Genomic DNA, 24,624 nt, shown 5'->3' on the forward strand with positions numbered 1-24,624 from the left:
CTCTCAGTGGGATGTCATGGTTACATGTTTCAGAGCAGGTACAGGAATAGGTAAAGAAGAGCTCCACTCCTACCGAAATCAAGCCTCTGAGATCCCTAGGGTCTGAGCTAACTCATTCTTACCAGTTCTTCTGTCTGGTGGCATGGCCTACTTGCCTACACCTACCCCCTAGTGATCTGACTTCCTCCCATATAGCCACACCTCCCCAAGGTCCCAGCCTCTCCTAATGTGGCCATAGGCTTATAACCAAACCTTTAATAGGCCTGAGACACTCCTGATTACAACCATTGCTGGACACAAAATCAACAGCCCTATAGCTCAGTGGGTGGGGTGTGCTTGTCTAGTGTGCATGAGGTAATGGGTTAGATCCCCAGCACCACATGAACCAGACGTGGTGGTGCCCATCTGTAAGCCCAGCCCTTGGAAGGTGGAAGCAGGAGGATAATCATAACTTCAAGGTCAACTTCTGCCACATGTCAAATTCAAGGCCAGTCAGGGTTGTCTGCAAAACCCCAGAGCCCTATTCCCCATCCCCTGCCCAGACCTGTTCTGCTAGTAAAGGTGCATGATTGGGACCACTGGGTCCAGGAAAAGCTCCATGATGGGACCACTGGGTCCAGAAAAAGCTCCAAGAGTTGCCATTTTTTTCTTTCACAGGACTGTATCTCCAGGTTGAAGTTGTCCTGTCAGTCTGGGGCAAGAGCACGGATGTGGGATAGAGGCCTCAAATAACCCACAAAAAAGCAAGAATATTGGCGCAAGAGAAACCTAGCTGCAAGAGAGTCAGGAGCTGAGGATCTTTGCTACTGCAGTATAACCCAGCCTGTCCCAATACAGATGCCAATAGAGCCAGAAATAGGGAAAACTCAGAAGAGGGATAGGTTGTTAAGGCCTAGGTAACTGTTGCCTGTCTAGCCAGCCCTTTTGTGTGGTTGCTAATGTTATGAGGAAACTTCCCCATATGCCGTTACTAGGGAACTTTCTCAGGCCCAAGTTGATTGCAGTTTCTGCTATGTTCTGTGTGTTGGTGTTCTTAGAAACCAATCACAACAGAGGTCAGTTAGAACTGCTTTGTATAGTTAGCCACAAAAAGCTAGAACCGGAACCCACAGCCTGGCGGCACTTCCTGCACTTCCATATGAGCTTTTATGGTTTTCACTTCTATAAGCTGCCCCTGGGATGGACCCTAAGATTAGAGAGACACCTGCACCAATATAAGAAACCATTTGGAGTAAAACTTCCATGTTGAGTAGAAGTCTAATAAAATTTAAATTCCCACAACCTCCCTGGGAACTGACATTCTTCTACTCGATAGAAAGAGACACATACATCCTGGTTGCCAAGTTAAGACATGAATGTTAGGCAAGCCAAGTCCCGCACCACAGTTGAATATCCCAACTGGTGAGAACAGAATAAATGTACAACAAAGGCTTGTTCCTAAGGAAGCCCCCAAAGTCCTGATTGGTGGAGTAACTTGACACAGATATTTGTAGACCTCAGGCTTAAAAGCTCTGTGGAATTCTGGCCAAGGGTTGCAGGTTAGCTCCCGAGTTTACTGCACCCCTGATCTTGAGGTGTGCCTTCAATAAACCAGCCTTATTCCACAAAGATTGGCATCTGGGCAGTTTGTGCGATGCTTCCAAGACCCTGACAGATAGATTAATGCATGCGTGTCTACAAGGTAGGCAGATCTAGGGATGGGCTCACAGACTCTTCTCCGAGCTGGAAGCAGATGAAGCCATGTGTGAACACACTTGTAGGAAACAGGCTTGGGGAAACAGGGCTCTGACCTTTATTTCCTATTGTTACAATTCACCTAGTCAACGGAGGGCAATCCAGTTAGGAGACAGAGACATCAGAAGAAGGGAAGCTTGCGGGAGAGACGGGAAGCGAGGAGGATGAGGTCAACAGAGAGGCAAGGCCAAGGCAGAGGCATTAACAACGGGCGAAGGAAAACTGAAGAGGCCTGGGCTTACAGGGATGGAAAGGAGTCTCTGGGGAGACGCAGGGCAGAAATTAGAAAGCCTGCCAAGAGATGAGGCAGGAAAAGACCCACAGCCCTAGTTGTAGCCCCTCTAGTCCTTGCTAGTAGAGGAGGTGGGTCTGGAGGCAGGGGTAGCACTGGATCCCCGGCCACTGCCGGAACTGAAGACACCACTCAACTCCGACCCTACGCTTTGGCTGTGGATGCCGCCTCCGAAGCTCTCACGGCCTCTGCTGGTCTCTAGGTAGCCAGTGGACCCCAGGTAGCTGCTGGAGCTGTTGTGCTTGAAACTGCCGCGGCCCCCGTGAGAGCCCCGGCTGGACACAGGTGCCCCACTGGCGCTGGCAGAAGCCAAGGTCGCGGGGCCTGCCACAGAAGCAGAGTCACCAAAGGTGACACGGCTTACGGAGCCAGTGCCGCGGCCTCGGTTTGTCTTGTGGCTCAGGATGGATTCGGGGACTGTGCTGGTCCTCTGAGTGTGCATGGGGGCGGCTTTCAGGGAGATCTGCGGGCTGGAGAGAGTCAAGCTCGGGCTACAGTCCAGCTTCTTCTGGGACTCCTTCTCCTCCTCCTCGAGCTGCACCGGGAGGTGGGCAAAGTTAGGGTCCCAACAGGTTTAGAAGTCCTTCCTCCGATCCCCCATTCCCCATCCCCAATCCCCCATCTCCTGACCCAGGGGCCCCACTCTTACCGACTTCATGACCTGACTCAGCAGCTCGTCCTTGCTCATCGGGTAATCCTCGTTGATTACAAGCCCTGAGAGGTCCTCCCTCAGGTGGGAGAAAGGTAGAAAGTCTGGTTTCACAGCTCTGCCTCATACACAGATCCCAGCGGTCCTGTTGCCCATCTTCCCACTCGACGCCCACCTCCCTCCAAGCTCCCACTTCACCTCCTGTACCCATGCTCTCCACCCCACCCCTTTAGTCCACCCCATGGGGCCAGCCCCTTCCCTGCTGGGCCCGAGCCTCACATGGTGTCAGGAGGCTGGAGTGGGGTAGTCTTCTTTGGGGGTTCCTGTAGTGTCTGGCCCAGTGCCAGAAGTGCAGCATCAATCAAAGGGATGTGGTTCTGAGAGTGTGGGAGCCTAGAGTTAGTGCAGGCTAGCCCAGCGTGACGTCAACACCCCAAGTCCCAGCCGACCCACCTGGACCTCAAGGAAGGACTGCACTGTGAGAAGCTGCACCAGCCGCTTCTCAATGGTGCTTAGGAAGAGGCCTATGTCCCTGTCCCGCATGTAGGTCTTGACCCCTAGGAGATCCTTGATGACACTGCTGTCACACTTAGCCTTGTCGAAGAGAGCCTGGATATCTGGGGTCAGAGAGGAATGCTTTGTCAGGACCCCTGCACTCCCCTCACACGTAGTCACATCCTCCCTGCAAAGGCAAGTCTTAAGGAGCAAATGACTCTGCCACCCAGAAGTCACCGGTCACCACCCTTGCCCCAAGCCCCACATGGCCAGTTGGATTTAATTGGTTAACAGGATGTTGTTAGTGAAACCCCACAGCTGAGTCCCGCCTCCCCACACGGGTGAGCCGGTCCTTCCCTCTGCCCTCCTTAGAAGCCTCGAGACATCCCTGGGCACTCTTTAAACGTAGATCTCGACTGATTCTGGTTTGTGGTACACTTCCCAAAGGTGCCTCGGCTACTCTGCTAAGAGGAAATAACAGCAAGCCACCAGAGATCACCTAACTGTCCCTCCCCAGAAAGACAACTCGGCAACAGTCATTATTATAGGCCAACTGTATCCCTCTCGGTCCTTCTGTTGGAAGTCTAAACCTCCCCAGTGCGTCAGGATGTGATTTATAAGGAGGCAAGGCCTCTTGGAGCTTGGTAATTCCTAACACAAGGGGACATACTATGCTTCAAACACACATAACCTTATAAAACAGATAGGAAAACATGCACACACACGTGTACCAGTGTGCACACATGTACACCTACATGAAACAGTAAGGGAAACAGGATAGACCAAGGATGTAGACATTCGGGGCAGTAAGTTGCAAGACAGGGAAATGAAGCCAGACAGAGCCAAAGGGGCAAGCAGGGGCATGCCCTCCCTCTCGGCCCTCTGAGGACCAGCTCTTCCGGCCTCAAGACTCTGAGTAAGACACACTTATGCTTGAAGCCATGCAGTCATTGGCTTTGATGGACAGCCCAAGATGATGGGACAGCCCAAGAGGATTCTCACGCCAGGAAGTGGAATATTCAGGAACCCAGATGAAGAGAACACTACTAAACATCCCTCAGAACATTACCACACTGCCAGATTACAATGCTGCTGACACACTCCAAGACATACGGACAAGTGGAAAACAGACAAAACTAACACAGTGGCTAAGGTGCTACCCTCCCGTTAGGTGTCAAAATGTCAAAGTTTCAGGTGAGACGCAGTTACAGACACATACATGCATCAGAGAGAAGAGCAACCTGCTGAGCCGTGCGGGGGGGGGGGGTGTCACAGCAGGCCTCCGCACCCCACCCACACCGTTTTGTCTCTCTCTGTCTTTACCCTCCACCATTGCCCTAGCTGACTCCTAGTATAGACTAAACATGCAGCCATTTCCAGAGACTCGGAAAGAAGAAGGTGTTGGTATCAGGAACCACTTTCACCTCCGAAATGACATCATCCTGGCGGTGATGTCATCCACAGGCAACAGGGACCTGCGCGTCTGTCCGCATGGCAATGGCCTTACATTCCCAGCATACATTTGGTTCAGCTCCCACCTTTACCTGGGAGCAGTTACATCACAGTCTAAATAAAAGGCAGACCCTCCTGCCCCCTTCCTCTCTCCTCTCTCTCTTTCCCCCTTTCGTCTCCATTGTCCTCAGTAAACCTCTTCCACATGGAACCGTATTGGCCTGGTGTGGTCTGTAGGGATTCAAGCTGAGATTCTATCACAACAGAAGGTGCACATCCAAGTCAGAGCAGGTGGCACTGGGACCTATAAGCCATGTGACCACTCTCCTGAAACTCACTCAGCTGCACTGACACCAAGAAAGGGAGAAAGAACCAGATAATGGCAACAGTCGCTCAACGTGACTTCTCTGGGACCGGCCCCAGACTCTCACATGGAAGCTGTAGTGGCTAGTGTGTGTGTCAAGTTGACACAAGCTAGACTCCTCAGAGAGGAGGGAGCCTCAGTTGAGGACATGCCTCCATGAGATCCAGCTGTTAGGCATTTCCTCAATTAGAGGGAGGGTCCAGCCCTTTGTGGGTGGAGCCATCCCTGCTCTGGTGGTCCTGGGTTCTATAAGAAAGCAGGCTGAGCAGGTCATGGGGAAGCAAGCCAGTGAGCAGCATCCCTCCATGGCCTCTGCATCAGCTCCTGCCTCCAGGTCCCTGCCCTGTGTGAGTTCCTGCCCTGGCTTCCTTTGGTGATGAACAGAGATGTGGAAGTAGAAACTAAAGAAACCCGTTCCTCCCCAACTTGCTTTTTGTCATGGTGTTTTCGTTACAGCAATAAAAAACCTGTATCTTCATTGATTTGTGTTTTGTGTTTAACTGGTGTGGGTTGTGGCTTGTTGCTGAGTTCTTGGTTGTTGGTTGGTTGCCGTTGGTCAGGGTTTGTTAAGTGGTCATGTGCAAAGGGGAAACAAGAGAAGGTTAGATATCCTGATGGCAAAGATCAAACTTGCCTCAAGGAACTCAACACACCTAATCAGCAGGAAGTAGTCTAAGGATAATGTTGCCCCTCTCTGACCCCTGACCTTATTCAGGGAGCTCTTTCCTTCCCTCTCCTTTCTTCTCTCTTATCTAGTGTTATGGGGCTCAAAGAGTGGAAGAAAGAAAGACCCACAAAGTAGCAAAGACAGCCATAACTACTTACAAAAGGGAGTTGAGTACACTGTACCAAGGGTTGGATACATTTCAGTTCATGCAAGAACGTGAGAGTACACAACCACACACACACACACAAAAAAAAGTATTTCCAGAATCAAAAACAATCCCTGTCCTTCAGAACAAGAAAAACAATTTAATTCAATACTGAAACAAGGAAGCAGGAGAGATGACAGTCAAGAGCTCTTGTCGCTCTTGCAGAGGACCCAGGTTCAATTCCCAGCACCTACATGGTGGTTCCCAACTATCTGTAACTCCAGTTCCAGGAGATCCAATGCCCTCTTTTGATGTCTTCAAGCATCAAACACACATATGATGTACATACATACATACATACATACATGTAGGCAGACCATATATAAACCTAATTTTTGAAATGTTCAATGAAGTAAGCAAATATGTGCTGGCAGGGTCGCTCAGTGGGTGGAGGTCCTGGCTCTCAAGTCTGACAACTTGAACTTGATCCCAAGAGCCCATTTGGGGGAAGGAGAGAACCAACTACTACAAGTTGTCCTCTGACCTCCACATATGTTCGCACACACACACACACACACACACACACACACACAGCACAAAGCCAAATAGGAATGTCACAGAGATAACAATAGGGTGACAGTCTTAGTGAAACCTGACAGCTCGGGAACCACATCGAAGGAGTTGCTGTGGTTACAGCAGAGTGTGATGGGGAGGTGCTAGGGGAGTGGGCACATAAACATCTGCAGCACACATATGTGCACATGAAAGTATAAAAGGAGAAATTGCCATCGTGACCCACGGCTTTAATCCCAGCACTTGGGAGGCAGAGGCCAGCCTGGTCTACTACAGAGTGAGTTCCAGGACAGCCAGCACTACAGAGTAAGACCCTATCGAGAGAGAGAGAGAGAGAGAGAGAGAGAGAGAGAGAGAGAGAGAGAGAGAGAAGAGAGAGAGAAAGAGAGAAATTGGGGGCTGGAGAGATGGCTCAGGGGTTAAGAGCACCCACTGCTCTTCATAGAGTTCTGAGTTCAAATCCCAGCAACCACGTGGTGGCTCCCAACCATCTGTAATGGGATCTGCTGCCCTCTTCTGGCATGCAGGTGTACATGCAAATAGAGCACTCACATGCGTAAAATCAATACATCATTTTTAAGAAAATGCAGAATTGCTCTGCGGAACTGATTAGTGTTTTCCAGTAAATATAAAAGCACCCCGGCCTATGACTCAACAATCACACACCTGGTGTTCATGCACAGACGGATGGAAGAACGGACGGACGGACAGATGCACCCCAGATGGACTGACCAAAGATATGGGATAGACAGAGAAGCAAATGCGGAACTGGACAGCTGGACCGTGGCATGCCTCCTAGCGGCCAGCTCCCCGCAGACTCTTCGCTTCCTTCCTGATGAAGAGCTGGGGGCTGGGAGAGGGAACCTCGGGGCACTTACCAGTCTTGAGCTTTTCCAGCTGAGCTCGGAGAACCTGGAAGCGAGCCTCCAGCTTCTCCGACTCAGAGCACACCTTGTCCACGTCCTGCTGCGCCGCTTGACACTTCTGCTCCTGGTGCAAGCGCTCTTCTTCCTGACTGGCATGCTCTCTGACTAAGGCCTCCTGAATCTGCAGCGACAGGGGCTGGAGCTGGGTCCGCTCTAGGCCTGGGGAGAGGGTATGGGAGTCTGGGAGGTAGGGCGGGCCATGGGGAGGAGCGGCCGTAAGGAGGGCGGGCCTTGCTCACCTCTTTAATCTCCTCCTGGAGGTGATGTAGCTCGGAGTTCTGCTCATTGATGAAGTTAAACTCAGCAAAGTTGCGTTCCTCCACTGGGGAAGTGCAGGGAGTCCAGAGGGATGGAGTTAGAAACAGAAGGGTCACTAAGGGCTGAAAGACGACAGAAACAAAGGCAGAAAAACAGAGACAGATGAAACAGGACAGCCACAGAGGTCACCAACACACCGAGAAAGACAGGGTCGGTAAAAGGAGGTTTGGGGAGGTCCCAGGAAACAGAGAGGGTTGAGGGACAGCTAGGGAGAGAGGGAGTCCGAGCTATGTTGGAAAGAAACAAGAGATGCAGATGCAAGGGAGGGACACCAAGCAACAGAATGAAAACTGGAGACAAGGTAGGGTCCCCGGGGCAAGTGGGCCGTGCTGCGTAGCCCCGCCTCCTCGTCCACCCCGCCCACTCACACTCTAGGTATTTCTCCACCAAAAGGTCAGGGTCCCTTTCACCGGTCAGCTGGGCCAGTTTGTTCAAAGTGTCCTCATAACGCAGCACGAGCTTCTCTTGGGAGGTCTTCCGGATTCCTTCTGACACCTCCCAAGCTATGGGTAACATAGGCAAGTAGAGGGCTTGTATCCAGGACAACACGCCCACCCTCCCGCGGGTCTCCAACAGGTTCTGCTATCCTTTGCCACCACCTTCTCCTAACGGGCTTCGCCGTCTCTGAGGGCCTAGGGATTAGAGCCTTAGTGACCCTGAGTTAGTTGCTAGGTGCAAGCACTGCCCTCACCTCGCTGCTCCTCCTTCTGCGCCACACTGGGATCCGGCTGTCGGTCGTGGTTCTTGAGCTTGAGGAACCGGTGCAGCTGCTCCAGATGTGCTATCTGTCGCTGCAAGACCTGTGCCTCTGTGTTACTCTGAGCCAGCTCCTTCTCTGCTCGCTCCTGCAGCATGCCCATCTTGGACTTGGCCTCTTCCCTGGGGCAGGAGGGGCATGTCAGTTGAAAACAGATGGATGGCTGAGCTGGGGTCAGCCTGGGCTAACAGAAGCACTGTGCCCGCTGGCTGCACAAGGATGCTCAGGGGAAAAGAACAGGAAGTTCTAGGCTGGAAGGCCTGCATCAGGATTGGGGCTAGATATGACAAGACTGGAGGACTCAGAAAGGGCAGCCTGGGTGACACCGGAGTTTGGATGTTCTGTAAGGTAGAAATGAGTAAGGCTAGGGCAGTGTGGTCTTTCCCATACTCTAGCTGATGCCCCTGCCCTGCTTGCCTGGGAATAAAGGCCTGAAGCTTTGACGCTGTCAACAGCAAAGAGCACCTGCCCTAGGCCGTTCTAGGGTCTGGATAGAACAATGGCTGCCCACCATCGTGAGTGCTCCTGGGCCGTACATCTGACATGGAGTCTCATGCAGCATAGCCTGGGCCTCATACTGGATTTGTAGCTAAGGCTGGCCTTGAACTCCTACCTCTCCCTCCTCAGTGCTGGAATGGCCAGTGTGGGTGCACCATCACAACCAGAATGGCTGCACACTTTAAAACGCTGACTATTGTGAGCATTAGAAAAGCAAAGAGGGAGGGAGGGAGGGAGAAAGAGAGAGGGAGGGAAGAAGAGAGGGAGGGGGAGGAAGGAAGAGAGGGAGGGAAGGAGGGAGAGAAAGAGGAAGGGAAGGAGGGAAGGAGAGAGGGAAGGAGGGAGGGAAAAAGAGAGGGAGGGGGAGGAAGGGAGAGAAGGAGGGAGAGAGGGAGGGAAGGAGGGAAAAAGAGAGGGAGGGGGAGGAAGGGAGAGAAGGAGGGAGAGAGGGAGGGAAGGAGGAAAAAAGAGAGGGAGGGGGAGGAAGGGAGAAAAAGAAGGAGAGAGGGAGGGAAGGAGGGAGGGAGGGAGGAAGGGAAGAAGAGAGGGAAGGGGAAGGAAGGTTGAGAGGGAAGGAAGGAGGGAGGGAAGGAGGGAGAAAGGGAGGGAGGAAGAGGGAGGAAGAGGAAGAGAGAGGGAGGGAGGAAAGGAGGGAGAGGCCTCAAGGTGGACATACCAATGCTCCAGGATCAAAGGTCCCGAGAGAGGAAGCAGGCACTGGGTAGAGGGAAGAAAAGATGCAGAAGGGCCAAGAGCTAGAGCTCCTACACAGATAGGAAAGCCAGCCTCTGGGTAGCTTCCATGTACCAATCCCACCACCAGGCACGTTGTGTCTGAAGGCTGTGTCTGCACCCGCAGCCTACACCAGAGTAACCCAGCTGTTCTCCACTGCCAGATGGCTCCTGGGTTCCCAGCCCCTGGACCCAGCCCCCACCCTACTGCCTCTGCGATCCAAGTGCCCTGAGGTGAGGGGGAGGTGGGGAGCTTACCGGGCAGCGTAAGCAGAAGTCGAGGATGTGCTGAGAGCTCCAACCATCTCCCGAAGTAGATGCATCTCCTACAGGGATACAGCGAGCTTGCTTCCCCCAGCCTCAGCACCAAGAAGGGGCGGTCCTACTTCTACCACTGCAGGGGGATTTCTATTTCTGGTTTTGTTGATGGAGGGGTTGTTTTTGCTCACTGTTATCTCTGGCTATCCTGAACCTATGTAGACCAGACTGACCTTGAGTCAGAGAAGGGGTTTCAATGGGGTCCCAAATGGGGATAATCAGGAGGACACGTGGAAGAGGTGACCTGGGAACCTTTAACCCAGGAACAAAGCGCCAGCCCAACTTGTCCCCAGGGTTTGGAAACATGCTTAGATGTCATTTTTATCCTGGGATTTGGTGTGATGTATCCACCAAGGGTCCTGAGATGGGAGTTTGGTCCCTCGGCAGTCTCCTGGGACTTTTAGAGGGCGCTGCTTACTGTGCAGTTGCCAAAAACACTGATCTTGGAAAAGACTGAGGTCCGGGTCCAGCCCTCTGCTTCCTCTGCTTCTCCCTTGATTTGACATCTCCTTCATGCCTGTCTGCCATGATGTGCTGGACCAAGAAGGCCCAAGGCAAAGCAGCCCTGTGCAGTTTGGATTCTTCACCTCCAACACTGCCAGCTAACTGAATCTCATTTCTCTATAAAATTCCCCACCTCGGATACTTTGTTATATCGACGGAGTAACATACACCAGTGACCTGCTGTTCTGTTTTCTAGCTCCTTGGAAGTGGCCTCGTTTTTTTTTTTTTTTTTTTTTTTTTTTTTTTTTTTTTTTTCAATTAAAAAAGAGAGATGGCTCAGCGGTTAAGAGCACCGGCTGCTCTTCCAGAGGTCCTGAGTTCAAATCCAAGCAACCACAGGGTGGCTCATAACTATCTGTAATGAGATCTAATGCCCTCTTCTGGTGTGTCTGAAGACAGCTACAGTGTGCTCACATACATAAAATAAATAAGTCTTTTTAAGAGAGAGAGTGGGGGGGGGGAGAGAGAAGTAACAGTTGCAGATAAGCAAGCACATGTGCATGTGGACACACACAACTTTGCAAAAAGAATCTAGAGGTGGGGACTGGAGAGATGGCTCAGCGGTTAAGAGCACTGGCTTCTCTTCCAGAGGTCCTGAGTTCAAATCCCAGAAACCATGTGGCTCACAGCCATCTGTAATGGGGTATGGTGCCCTCTTCTGGTGTCTGAAGATAGCTACAGTGTACTTGTATATAATAAATAAATAAATCTTTAAAAAAAAAAAAAAAAAAAAAGGAATCTAGAGGTGGATAACCCCAGAAACTAGGGAGAGAAGTAATGCATGGCCATTAAATATGATGAAGAAGGAGAAGTGATGATTCCTGGGATAGGTTTTGGAGGTTTGGTTTGGTTTGTAGGGGCTTGAGCATGAACTCCAGAGCTGTTTTCTTTGGAGACAGGGCATAGATCTGTAGCCCAGGCTGCCCTGCCCCGACCTGGCGGCCTCTGCTGCAGAGGAAGACAGGTGAGCATTGCTATGCTCAGATATTTAGAACTGCTTTTGTTTGGCTTGTTAAGGTTTTACAAAGTTATAAGAAAAGTTAGGTCCACAAAGACAAGACCTAAAACTAAACCCAGGTTGGACCACAGCCCATGGGAGAGTCAGTCGACCACCAAAACCTTAGGATAAAAAACTGACCCCAGAGGTAAATGAAGGGAGCTATGCTCCGGATGAGAAACAGAACCCTGTAGAAGACAGAAACAAGAACTGGGCCAGGAAAGTTCTGAACAGATGAACACACCAAAACCCCCCAAGAGGAGGAAGGGACTGACGGCAAGGGCAGACCACGCTACCAGGACGCGGCTTGCCTGTAGTGTTCTGAGGTCTGCGTGCTCTGGAGAGAGCAAAGGGCAGGAAAGGAAAACCCAACGACACAGACACAGTGGGGTCACTCGGGTCTAAATCTTGATTTTTCTAACCCCTACTCCCTACTGGGAGTTTAAAAAAAAAAAAAAAAACAGGACTTGAGATAGCTCAAAAGTTAAGAGTTCACTTCCAAGCACCCACTCTGGGCAGCTTACAACCACCTAACTCCAGCTCCAGAGGGCCTCCAGTGTGCACAGGTACAAACTCACAAGCAGCTAGGCCTACACACAACTAAATATTAAAAGGCAAGACTTTTTTAAGAGAAAGAAAATGTGGGAACTTGTGGAGAAGTGGTACCAGGGGAGGAGAGAGCAGGAGAGGGAACATGGGGGGGGAGGGCGTCAGTGACTGGGGGGGAGGGCGTCAGTGACTGGGGGGGCGTCAGTGACTGGGGGGGGCGTCAGTGACTGGGGGGGCGTCAGTGACTGGGGGGGCGTCAGTGACTGGGGGGGAGGGCGTCAGTGACTGGGGGGGCGTCAGTGACTGGGGGGGCGTCAGTGACTGGGGGGGAGGGCGTCAGTGACTGGGGGGGCGTCAGTGACTGGGGGGGAGGGCGTCAGTGACTGGGGGGGGCGTCAGTGACTGGGGGGGCGTCAGTGACTGGGGGGGAGGGCGTCAGTGACTGGGGGGGCGTCAGTGACTGGGGGGGGCGTCAGTGACTGGGGGGGCGTCAGTGACTGGGGGGAGGGCGTCAGTGACTGGGGGGGCGTCAGTGACTGGGGGGGCGTCAGTGACTGGGGGGAGGGCGTCAGTGACTGGGGGGGGAGGGCATCAGCAGGAGAGGGAACATGGGGCGGGGGGCGTCAGTGACTCGGCATCAAGATACAGAGGCCAGTGTGCACATTCACCTTGAAGTCACAGTGCTAGTAAGAATGTGACACTGGCCAGGGTGTCAGCTGTCCCTGTATGTGCACAGTGAGGACCTCACTACCTCTTCTCAAAGGAGACTCCATCCCAGAGCATCTTCTCCTTGGCCAAATCCCAAGCCCGGCTTCTTCTTAAAGTGCCCTGCCTCCAACAGAGCCCTGAGCAAAGCACATGGTCCACACAAGGGACCTCCTCCCCAAAACACAGCTGGCCCTGACATTTCCACAACACCAAGGTCATGGTGGGGAGGTGGGGTGCAGCAAGAGTGACCAAGGTTCAGGCAGAGGAGGAGAGAGGCAAACTGCCAGCCTTAGCCGGGTATGACGGCTCGTATCTGTAACCCAGAAAAAGGGAGGCGAGAGGGTTGGCAGGGGTTCGAGTCCAGATTGGGCTATAAAATAAGACTCTCAGAAACCTATCCAGATGTACATACATCAGTATATAACCTATCCAGATATATATATATACACATACATATATCGTGGTGGAGGGTATACAGGAGTTCTGTGTACAGTTATAAGTTTAAAATTGTTTTGGAAAAGTTCTTAAAAGGGGGTGGGGGGATGGAGGGAAGAAAGGAGGGACAGACTGCTAGCCCTTCAAAGGGCTTTGAAGGTGCTCGGACCTTGGGGGATGTGAATGGCTTGGGGGGCCTATAGGTCGCCCCAGATGACAGAGTTCAAAGTGAAGATGGTGTTTGTGTGTGGGAGTGAGAAGAGGGGAAATTATGTTCTTCCTTCTCTCACCCTGCACTGAGGTGAACCTGGGCCTAGGAACCCTGCCTGTAGACACAGAGCAGCAAGGGACCACCATGGCAGAGCCCCGAGCCCCCACCTTCTTTAGCTTGTGATCCACATTCAGGTAGCGGCTCCTCTCAATTCGCAGCAGCTCCAGCTCCTCCCGCAGGGCCGCGTTCCTCACCAGATGGAGGTCAAAGTGACAGGTGACCTAGGGTGGGTATTAGAACACTTACAAGACCTGGTACCTGTCAGAGCTGGGGACCACCCTGTTCCCTCCAGGGAAAACCGAAACCCCTCCATCCCAGGATCCTTTTGTTCCAGAGAGCTGGAGACCACACACCCTGTCCAGCTGGTCTTCTAGGATCCTGATCCTCCTCTGGGTTTTTGACTTCTCATCCAAGATGATATTGGGAGCTGAGGCCTCCTTACTCTGCATGAAGATATGGGTCTCCCAGTCCTGGATCTGGAGGGAACGCAGCATCGTCCATCACATGCCTGGGAGAGACGCATCAAGGACATCTGCTGCCCCGGCAGCCCCAGCATCCTTCCTTCTTTCTGAAGTGCCTAACTCAGCCAAAATGCCCCTGCGGCCACTGAACCTGAGTCTGGCCAACCACATGATTAGCCTGCTCTCTCTTCTGGTGGCCTTTTTAGCTTTTGTTTGTGTGTGTGGTTAGATGGGTTCAGTTTGGTTTCATTTCTTTCTTTCTTTCTTTCTTTCTTTTTTTTTTTTTTTTTTTTTTTTTTTTTTTTTTTTTTTTTTTGAGACAGTGTCCTGCTGTACACCCTGGCTGTTCCAGACCTGGCTATGAAGACTAGGCTGACCCCAGAGATTTCTTGTCTCTGCCTCTCTGGTGTTTCTGAAGATGCACGTGAGATGGAAGGGTAGGGTTACTGCTATCACAGTCCCCAAAAAGAGGAGGATGCTGGGAGAATAAGGTCAGCAGTTAAAAGGGGTCTGAGATGCTAAGGTTGCCTAGAGGGCCCGGCCAGCTTCCCACATGACCTGGTTTCTGAGCTCCTGCTGTGTCTGGACTTACTCAGCAGAGTGTAGACTGGATGAACACGTGACTCCTCCCCAGTCTGTACTGATAAAGGCTAAATCATATCCCCAGAAACCCCCGCCAAACGCCCTGATGCCTGGGACCTCAGAGTGTGACCTAGAGACAGACTACCAACAGAGAAAGCTCCAGGACAGCCAGAACTACGTAGTGAGAGCCTGTCTCAAAAAAACAAACAAGCAAAAAAAAAAAAAAAAAAAAACCCAGCCAACGGAACAGAAATGGCGAGCAAAACACCAGGAGCAAGGGAAAGGTGCCTGCTGACTGCTGGGGAAATGACCCAGCTTGTACCTTGATCTTGGCCAGTGGTCTCTGAGAATCAATTTCAAGTGTACCACTCTGTGAGGAGACCTGTTCCAGTAGCTCTGGCAAAAACAAGCAGGCCCCAAGCAGGCACTCCATTCGCTCCCAGGGATATATACCGTGTAAGGGTACGTGGACATAGGTCTTGGGGGATTACCACAAGATGACAGTATTTGCCTTTCAGTAGGGTGACAGGCTCCTGAATCATTTTTCAGCAGCAGCTAACATAAAAACCAAATGAAATAAAGACCCGAACTGGGAAATCCTGAGTAAAACGTACAGGGAGGGGGTTTCCTCACCATTCTTAAACCTTCATGAGAATTCCCAATCACTCTAATTAAATTTTCAATCACCACAGCCGGGTGGGAGCGGTGGCAGCACACGCCTTTGATCCCAGCACTCGGGAGGCAGAGACAGGCAGATCTCTGAATTTAAGGCAAGCCTGATCTATAGCGTGAGTTCCAGGACAGCCAAGGCTACACAGAGAAACCCCATCTCATTTGGGGGGGGGGGAGAATAGAAATAAAATACAGAGCTGAAGAAATGCCTCAGTGGTTAAGAGCACTCACCCAGCGCCCACCTGACCTAACGCACAACTACCTCTAACTCCAGCTCTAAAGAGATCTGACACCGTCTTCTGGCCTCCACAGGTACCTCTGTACCCACACTTCACACAGACACACATGAATAAGAGATAAAAAGAAAACGTAAAAAAATATGAACTTTTTTTTAGATCTATGCATATTACTTTTACAAATGGCTCCGTTCTTATCACACAGACACTTGGCTTGAGCCCTGCCCATTAAAGGACAATCAAACCACAGCTCTAGTGTCTCTGGTGTCAGCTGAGAAAACTCAAAACCCAAGGTTTGCCGGAACTCGTAGTTAGTGCTACGCTGCCGGTGTCGCCATGGGAACTGACCATTCTCCTGGTTCTCTCTGTGTCCCCCTGCCTCAGATTCCTGGAGAAGGCCCTAAGTAGAGATGGTTGGTGCCAGCTTCAGAACAAACACCATCCACAAGGAGCCCAGATGTAGAGCCAGAGACCGAAAGACGGGATCCTGCTACTTCCTTCAATGGCACATCCCCAGTGACCTCGAGACTTCCCACAAAGTCTTCTTTCTGAGGCCTCTGGAAATTGTCCTTTGGGTGCTCTATCCATATTTAAAGTGTTGGAATCTTTTTTTTTTTTTTTTTTTTTTTGGTTTATTTATTTTATGTGTATGAGTAAGTACACTGCAGCTGTCTTCAGACTCACCAGACGAGGGCATCAGATCCCATTACTGATGGTTGTGAGTCACCATGTGGTCGCTGGGATTTGAACTCAGGACCTCTGGAAGAGCAGCTGGTGCTCTTAACCACTGAGCCATCTCTCCAGCCCCAAGAATTGGAATGTTTAAAGTCCGGGACTTTTAAAGTTTGGAGTATGTTTTCTATTGTGATGTTGCTATTATTAACATGACATCTTAGGGACAACGGGAAAGGAGGGGTTGCGGTTTAACAAGGGGTACATTGGTGTGTCAGACTGACAAGGGGCCGATTGTGTATCAGTATCATACTGATGTCATAGTTCTTGGGCCTCAGTGTCTCCCAACACTGCATCTCAGACACCATCAGCCCAGTGTGAGATCTCTTGAGCCTCATCAAATAACTGTTGGCGAATATCTCAGTTAGAACTTTTATTACTGTGATAAAAACATCATGAGCAAAAGGCAACTTTGGGATCCAAAGGGTCTATTTTAGCTTACATATCCCAAACACGTCCATTGTGAAAGGAAGTTAGGGAAGAACCTGCTTACTGGTGTTACCATGGCATTCTCAGCCTGATTTCTAATAGCTCCTGGGAACACCCGCCCAGGGGTGGTACCATCCACAATAGGCTGAGCCCACCCACATCAACCATCAATCAAGAAAAGCACACTTCACACAGACACACATAGACTTGCCTATGGGCCAGTCCTATGGGGGTATTTTCTCTATTAGGATTCTGTTTTCCCAAATAAGTCTCTGGCTTTGACAAGTCTGACATAAAATTAGCCAACACAACTGACCCCTTGTCAAGTTGAGCTTCCTCTGGGCCACGGCTTCTGTGTGCTGAAGGAAATACTTTCAGATTTCATCTCAGTGATGCTGGTGTCTTAATCACAGCCGGGTCTTCGGCTCCAAAAGACCAAAATCAATTGTCCCAGCAAAGCAAAGGGTTCACTTCAACAGTTCTTAATCCAAAATATCACACAAGTGGCCCTGATAGCGTCTTTGAAACATGCTCAAAGTTCCCTATGAAACGTCATAAGCCAGGCCTCCATCCTCTGCATGGCTCTCAGGTTTGTCTTTCTGGTTTCTACAAAAGATCACGGAGCCTTAGTAGTCAATGGCTTTTCTAGCCCAAAGTCCCAAAGTTCTTCCATAATCCTCCCCAAAACAGATTATCAGGTCTGTCGTGGGAATCAATTTCCTGGAATCAATTTCTATCTTAGTTAGAGTTTCTCTTTTTTTAAAATCTATTATTATTGTTATCATTATATTATTATTATTATTATTATTATTATTATTATGTGAGTACACTGCAGCTGTCTTCAGACACACCAGAAGAGAGCATCAGATCCCACTACAGATGGTTGTGAGCCACCATGTGGTTGGTGAGATTTGAACTCAGGACCTCTGGAAGAGCAGTCGGTGTTCTTAACCGCTGAGCCATCTTTCCAACCCTTAGTTAGAGTTTCTATTGCTGTGATAAAACACCATGATCAAAGGCAACTTGTGGAAGAAAGGGTTCATTTCTGATCACAGTCCATCGTGAGAAGTCAGGGCAGCAACTCGAGGCAGGAACTGAAGTGGAGGCCATGGAGAAACACTACTTCCTGGCTGGTCTCTCATGGGCTTGCCTGGCCACAGTGGGCTGGGCCCATCCACATCAATCAGTGACTGAGTTGGAGTTTCATTGCTGTGAACAGACACCATGATGAAGGCAACTCATAAACGAAAACATTTCATCAGGGCCGGCTCACGTTTCAGAGGTTCAGTCCATCATCATCCTGGTGGGAAGCACGGCATCACAATGCTGGAGACAGAGCTGAGAGTTCTACTTCTTAATTGGCAGGCAGCAGGAAGGGACTATGTCACTGGGCATAGCTGGAGCATAGGAAACCTCAAGGCCCACCTCCACAGTGACACACTTCTTCCAATATGGCCACGCCCACTCCAACAAGACCACGCCCTCCTAAGGGCCATGCATTCAAACATACAAGTCTCCGGGGGCCATACCTATTCAAAGCATCACGATCGTCAATCAAGACAATGTACCACAGCCTTGCCAACAGGCCGGTCTTAAGGAGGCATTTCTCAACTAAAACCCCCTCTTCCCAAAGATGTCTATCTTGTGACAAGGTGACATAAAACCCGTCGGCACAGCAGCTCATCACTCAGGGCCTCTGCCGACCCTGCCATACGGCCATTTTCAACATGACATGGAAGCTCTTCAGTGCCAGTGGATGGCTTTCCTCCAGTCTGCCATCTAGAAAAAGGGGTTCTTACTGTCACAACCAATCAAGGGAGTGACTGGCATCATTCTGTCACCTTCTGTGAGCTTAGCAGTTCACCTGGGTTGTGACTTGGCTGGATCACCTTCTTCACCATGGCTGAGATACAAGAGTGTCAGTGAGTATAAAAAAATCAGCCCATCTGCAAAGCGAGGCTTTCCTGCTCAGAGTTGTCTCTCCTCGTGTGGTTCTGACTTCTTGAGGTTTCTCTCACATTAAAAACAAACAAACAAAACAAAACAAAAAAAACCAACCAAACAAAACAACAACAACAAAACCAACAGGGGTTGGAGAGATGGCTCAGCGGTTAAGAGCACTGGCTGCTCTTCCAGAGGTCCTGAGTTCAATTCCCAGCAACCACATGGTGGCTCACAACCATCTGTAATGAGATCTGGTGCCCCCTTCTGGCATGCAGGTGTACATGCAGTCAGAACATTGTATACATAATAAAAATAAAATAAAATAAACTTTAAAAAACAAAACAAACAAACAAAAAACCTTACTCAGAAATTAAGAGCTCCAAGAAAAAGAAAAGAAAGTTTAGGTACCACTAGTTCAAAAATGCCTCCCAGGGTCTAGCATGGTAGCCCATGGAAGAAAGTCAGAGACAGACAGATTTCTATGAGTCTTGGTCTATATACAAAGTTACAAGACACCATAGTAAGACCTTGTTTCAAAAGACAAAACAAACAAACGTTCCTTTCCAGTGGTTAAAAGTATTCTACTAGGTCCACAGTCCAGGTAAAATTTAGTGTGAGTTTGGGAGCTTTTGCTTGGCACATCCAGGGGGATGGGAAGTGGAATTCACCACCTGTAGCCTTGAACTTACAGCAACTCTCCTGCCTCAGTTTTTCCAGGGTGTTGGCTTTACAGGAGTACATACCATCCCTAGCTCTGGGTGGATGCATTCGGTGGCTCCATGTTTCAGACAAGATCTCAAGACGTACATTTACTACGAGGTCTAATGGGACGGGATGGCAGCCAACTAGGAGAACCCACCTGTTTGTCCAGGGCCCGGGTCTGCTCCTGCAGCGCCTCGATTTCGACCTGCACCTGAGCCCGGCACTTGAGAAGCCGGTCCATGTCGGCCAAATGCTTCTTATCCCCCAGACGCTTGACCTGGCTCTTTGCTATGTTAATCTGCATCTGGAGCTTGGCTCGGAGCGTCTCCAGCTGCCGAATCTCCTCACTGTCCATCCGGGAGGAGCAGGTGATCCCCACCAGCAGGTGGCAGCACTCAAAATCCAGCTCCAGCCGGTGCACCGCCCCCCGCGCCCCCGCCTCCCCCGCCCCCGTGCTTCTCGCCACCCCGTCCCTCCTTCCCTCCGATGATTCCTCTCTTAACCCCAGCACCCGACTCTTCAGAGGTCCCACAACTCTCAGATCCTTCCCCAGCACTTCTTCCCTTCTCCCCTCCTCCCAGGGCTCAGAAGCCCCGTTTACGTTCTTTGGCCCAACTCACACTTGCTTCCTGATGCGCTGATGAACTTCCTTGCTGTGCGCCCGCCTGTCCAACTCCATCACCTTGCACTGTCGTTGCAGGCGGCTGAGCTCCTCATCTGCTATGGATGAGACCAAGCAAAAGACTCAAAGGGATTAGGACTGTCAGTTCTCCCCCAGAGGGTCCCTTTAGGATCTCAAGAACTGCAGCTGTACCCCAGTCCCATGAGACCTCATCTCAGTCCCTGTGTCCCCAATAGCCAAACTGATCCATTCCCATCACAACCATTCTGGCTTAAGGATGCTCCTAAGAAGCCTCCCGGTCTAACTCACCTGGGACTAAAAAAAGTGGCTTCCTCCTAAACTTCTGTGAGACTGCAGTAGCCTCTCTCCTACTATCCTCTGGGCTCCATCCAGTCTCCCACTCATCACCCTACAAAGTCCTCGAGGACTTCCTGTACCCAGAATGGACCCTTCCTTCCTTCCTCTTGGATGCCTCAGCCTGGCATCTGTACTGGCTGGTTTTGTGTCAACTTGACACAAGCTGGAGTTATCACAGAGAAAGGAGCCTCAGTTGGGGAAATGCCTCCATGAGATCCAGCTGTAAGGCATTTTCTCAACTAGTGATCAAGGGGGAGGGCCCCGCCCATTGTGGGTGGTGCCATCCCTGACCCAGCCCATTATGGGTGGTGCCATCCCTGGCCCAGCCCATTGTGGGTGGAGCCATCCCTGGGCTGGTAGACCTGGGTTCTATAAGAAAGCAGGCTGAGCAATCCAGGGGAAGCAAGTCAGTAAGTAACATCCCTCCATGGTCTCTGCATCAGCTCCTGCTTCCCGACCTGCTTGAGTTCCAGTCCTGACTTCCTTTGGTGATGAACAGTGATATGGAAGTGTAAGCTGAATAAACCCTTTCCTCCCCAACTTGCTTCTTGGTCATGATGTTTATGCAGGAATAGAAACCCTGACTAAGACAGCATCCAAGGCCAAAGAAGCCTGCCATACCCATCTGTCTTAGTTAGGATTTCCATTGCTGTGAAGAGACACCATGACCAAGGCAACTCTTATAAAGGACACCTTTTAACTGAGGCTAGCTTACAGGTTCAGAGGTTCAGTTCATTATCATCATGGTGGGAAGCAAGACAGCATTCAGGCAGCCACGGTGCTGGAAGGGCTGGGAGTTCTTTATCTTGTTCCAAAGAGCAAAGAAGACTAACTCCCAGGCAGCTAGAAGGAAGGTCTCAAAGCCCACCCCCATAATGACACACTTCCTCCAAGGCCACACCTCCTACAAGTGCCACTCTCTGGACTCCCATGAACTTGTTCAAACACATGAGTCTATGGGGGCCAAACCCGGACACAGCATGACAGTAAAACATTTAGTCCAACTAGAAAGGGCCCCATAGTCTCTAGCATTCTCAACAGAGTTCAAAGTTCAAAGTCTCTTCTGATGCTCATCCAATCACTTAACTGTAATCCCCTAAGCAACACCAAAACCCAGCTGGGAAAAGTCCCAACTCTGCATCTCCACGTCTGATGTCAAAGCGATCTTCAGATCTCCAACTCTTCTCTGTTTTGTTGACTGCAGCAAACAGTTCTTTCTCCTTGGCTGGTTCCACTCCATTAGCAGCTTTCCTCAGCAGGAAATGTCCCATGGCTCTGGTATCTCGAACATCTTGGGGCCTCCAAGGCAACTTCAACCTGGCAGCTTCTGCTCCAGTGTCTGGGATCCACACATGATCTTCTGGGCTCCTCCAGCAGGCTTGGGTCACACTTCCAGCTCTGCCCGCCGTAGCACTTGGGCTTCTGGTTGATCTACTCCACTGCTGCTGCTGCTCTTAGTAATCACACCACGCATGGTACTGACATCTCCAGTACGCTGTGGTCTTCCACTGCAACTAGGCTTCACCAAGGACCTCTTACAGGCTCTCTTCACGGCACTAAGCCTCAACATCTTTGCATGACCTTTTCTGTCCTGAGCCATAAACTACAACTGAGGCTGCACTTTCACAATGGCCTCCCAAGGCCTCTCACAGTGCCAAGCCGCAGCTGCTCTTTATGACCCCTTCAGGCCTTCAAAACCAGTACCACCTGGGTGACGCTTACACATTACCAAGTCCAGCCGCAGCACCAGGTACAACCTCGGCTGCCTCTGGAGCAGCCTCTTTGTGCTCTCAGGAAACACTTCCTAGAAGTTTTCCCTTCAGTGATGCCGGTCTCTTTTTAATCACCACTAATTCCTTAGCTCTAGCTAACCAGCATCAATTGTCCAGTAACCCCTTCTAGTCTTGACACTAAAGCCAGAGCCACAGGTCCAAAGCTGCCCAGTCCTACTGCTTGCAGAGGCTGAAACATTCTCCTCATTCTATTACGTTATCACCAGCTTTCTGTTTTCCTTCACTGCCTAAGCTTACCTGCTTTGAAACTTGCTCTGTAGACTGACTGTAACTAGATCTGCATGGCTCTGTCTCCTGAATGTTGGGATTAAAGACCTATACCTCCATGCCTGGACTTAAGCTTTTCTTTTACCTGGAACTTGCTGTGTACCAGGCTGGCCTTGAACTCAGAGGTCTGCTTTCCTCTGTCTCCTGGAATTAAAGGCAGATACCACCAACCCTGGGCCTAAGATTTCATGGTCACTATACCTCAAGATCTGGAGCCACAAGTATGCCCTCAGTTTCTGGATTGTAGTTCATGCCGGATTAAAAGTCCAAATGAAAACAATAACCAGATAATAACACCTAACATGACATAACCATTTCTTATTCAACTGAAAACACAAACAGTAAGCTTAGTTAGGGGGGATCTTTCACTTCCTGGTTCCCTTTATTCTTCAATACACATTTTGTGTTTGTTCTTTTTAAGCTTGCTACGCTTGATCAAAATGTTCTCCATGAGAGTTAACCAGAGGACAAAGTCTGTCCTGGGCTTTTCTAAGACTTCCTTTGTCAATGCAATTTAATCTGATTCTCTTCCCTTTAGTCTTAGCCTCAGGTGAACTCTTCAGAAAAAAGGGCAAATGGCAGCCACATTCTCCACCAAACTATCACAAAAACAAAAACAAAACAAAACAAAACAAAACAAAAAAAAAAACACACCAAAAAACAAAACAAACAAACAAACAAAAAAAAAAAACCACCCTACAGTCTCGAGGCCCCATACTTAGGCCAGGCCCCCACTGTTCAACTCATCCTCAGCACCTTTCCTATAAGAGTGGCTCATTAAGCCCCACTTAAAGTATTCCACGGCTTTCCAAAGTCCCCAAAATCCAGATTTCTCCAGACAAAAGCATGGTTAAACCTATCACAGCAAATACCCCACTCCTGGTACCAATTTCTGTCTTGGTTAGGGTTTCCATGACTGTGAACAGACACCATGACTAAGCCAACTCTTATAAAGGACAACATTTAGTTGGAGCTGGCTCACAGGTTCAGAGGTTCATGAAGTCCATTATCATCAAGACAGGAAGCATGGCAGCATCCAGGCAGGCATGGTGCCGGAGGAACTGAGTTCTGTACATCTTATCCCAAAAGCAGACAGGAAAAGACTGATTCCCCCGGCAGCTAGAAAGAAGATTTCAAAGCCCGCCCCCAAAGTGACACACTTCCTCCAACAAAGCCACACCTACTCCAACCAGGCCACACCTCCTGATAGTGCCACTCTCTGGGCCAAGCATTTACAAACCACCACACCATCCCGTCAATCTTGCCCCCAGCTTCCCACCCTCAGCTGAGAGCTAACCCAAGCCAGCCACACCCTGCTGTAAGCCACATATGCTCTTTTCTCTCCTCCAGCATTTTTTTAAGACAAGGTTTTACTATGTAGCCCTGGCTAGCCTGACACTCAAACTACCTCTGCCTCCGCAGCAGAGATGAAAGATGTGCACACCGTAATGTGAGGAGGGGCCCAAGGGAGTTGGTTTTCTTCGCCCACCACCTGGGTCCCTGAGACAACTCAGGCCAAGAGACTTTACTAGCTAAGCCACCTCACGGATCCTCTCCTACCTATTTTCTGGATGTCCTGGACCCTAACAAAGTCCTGAAGTCATATGTCTTTCTGGCCATCCCACCACATGCCAGGAGCCCCCTCTGTTCGGGCTCGAATCTGCCCCCAGGAGAGGGCGCTCCTGGGAGGCCTCCCACCCCTGGCTCTGGAACTTGAAGAAGCTGAGGACAGAAAAGGAACTTCGGAGGAGACGGGGAATCATGAATTACCTAATCCCTCCAGGAAGATCTCGCTGCCCTCTTCGGAGTGGGCGCTCCTGGTGGACACACCCAAATGCATCCTGAACGTGGAGGTGGCGCTCCTGCAGGGGACACCAGTCTCAGAGCTCGCAAGCCAGCGCACAAAGCGACCAAGCCTCGACCCTTCAGTGGCTACACCAGGACATCGCTCACCCCAAACACACACAATCTGGGTCCTGCGGCTTGACTCTGACTCGGTTTCCCCGGTCCGCCTCTCCGCACCTCTGAACCCCAGCCGGATTGGGGTGGGGTGGGGGCGAGGTCTCGGCTCTACCTGCTCGAGTGCCTGACCAGTCTTTGCAGTTCCACTCTCACTGTTGTAGTCTGGTTACTGGGGAGACAAGGGGGCCAATAAGGCCTGAGGACAGCGGAAGAGGCGGGCAGGAGAGACCCGTGGAAGACGCAGACTCCAAGCTTGGAGGGAGAGGGGGACAGACAAGCCAGAAGGCGGGCCTTGAGGGGAGGGGGCGGGGCTGAGAAGACCCCAGAGAACAGTGGATCTCCCTTGCGGACTCCAACGACCTTTTCACAGGGGTCACCAAAGACCATCGGATAACACAGATATCTACATTACGATTCATAACTGTAGCAAAACTACAGTTATTTATGAAGCAGCAACGAAAACAAGCTTATGGTAGGGCGGG

General features: G+C 50.6%; 1 protein-coding gene across 1 annotated transcript; it reads right to left on the reverse strand.

The window, feature by feature from the left end:
• Positions 1 to 2,075: 2,075 nt before the first annotated feature.
• ODAD1 (outer dynein arm docking complex subunit 1) lies at positions 2,076 to 24,020 on the reverse strand (the record flags this gene model as incomplete). Its single annotated transcript, XM_080908608.1, has 14 exons — positions 2,076 to 2,561; positions 2,670 to 2,754; positions 2,955 to 3,052; positions 3,129 to 3,292; positions 7,250 to 7,418; positions 7,537 to 7,619; positions 7,984 to 8,118; positions 8,307 to 8,494; positions 9,860 to 9,927; positions 13,491 to 13,604; positions 13,737 to 13,859; positions 19,299 to 19,488; positions 19,762 to 19,861; positions 23,951 to 24,020. 14 exons carry the CDS (start codon positions 24,018 to 24,020, stop codon positions 2,076 to 2,078), a joined length of 2,073 nt encoding a protein of 690 aa, XP_080764734.1.
• Between the last annotated feature and the right edge of the window lie 604 nt (positions 24,021 to 24,624).

The sequence above is a fragment of the Micromys minutus genome (assembly GCF_963924665.1).
Source record: "Micromys minutus genome assembly, chromosome: 32".
Classification (NCBI taxonomy): Eukaryota; Metazoa; Chordata; class Mammalia; order Rodentia; family Muridae; genus Micromys; species Micromys minutus.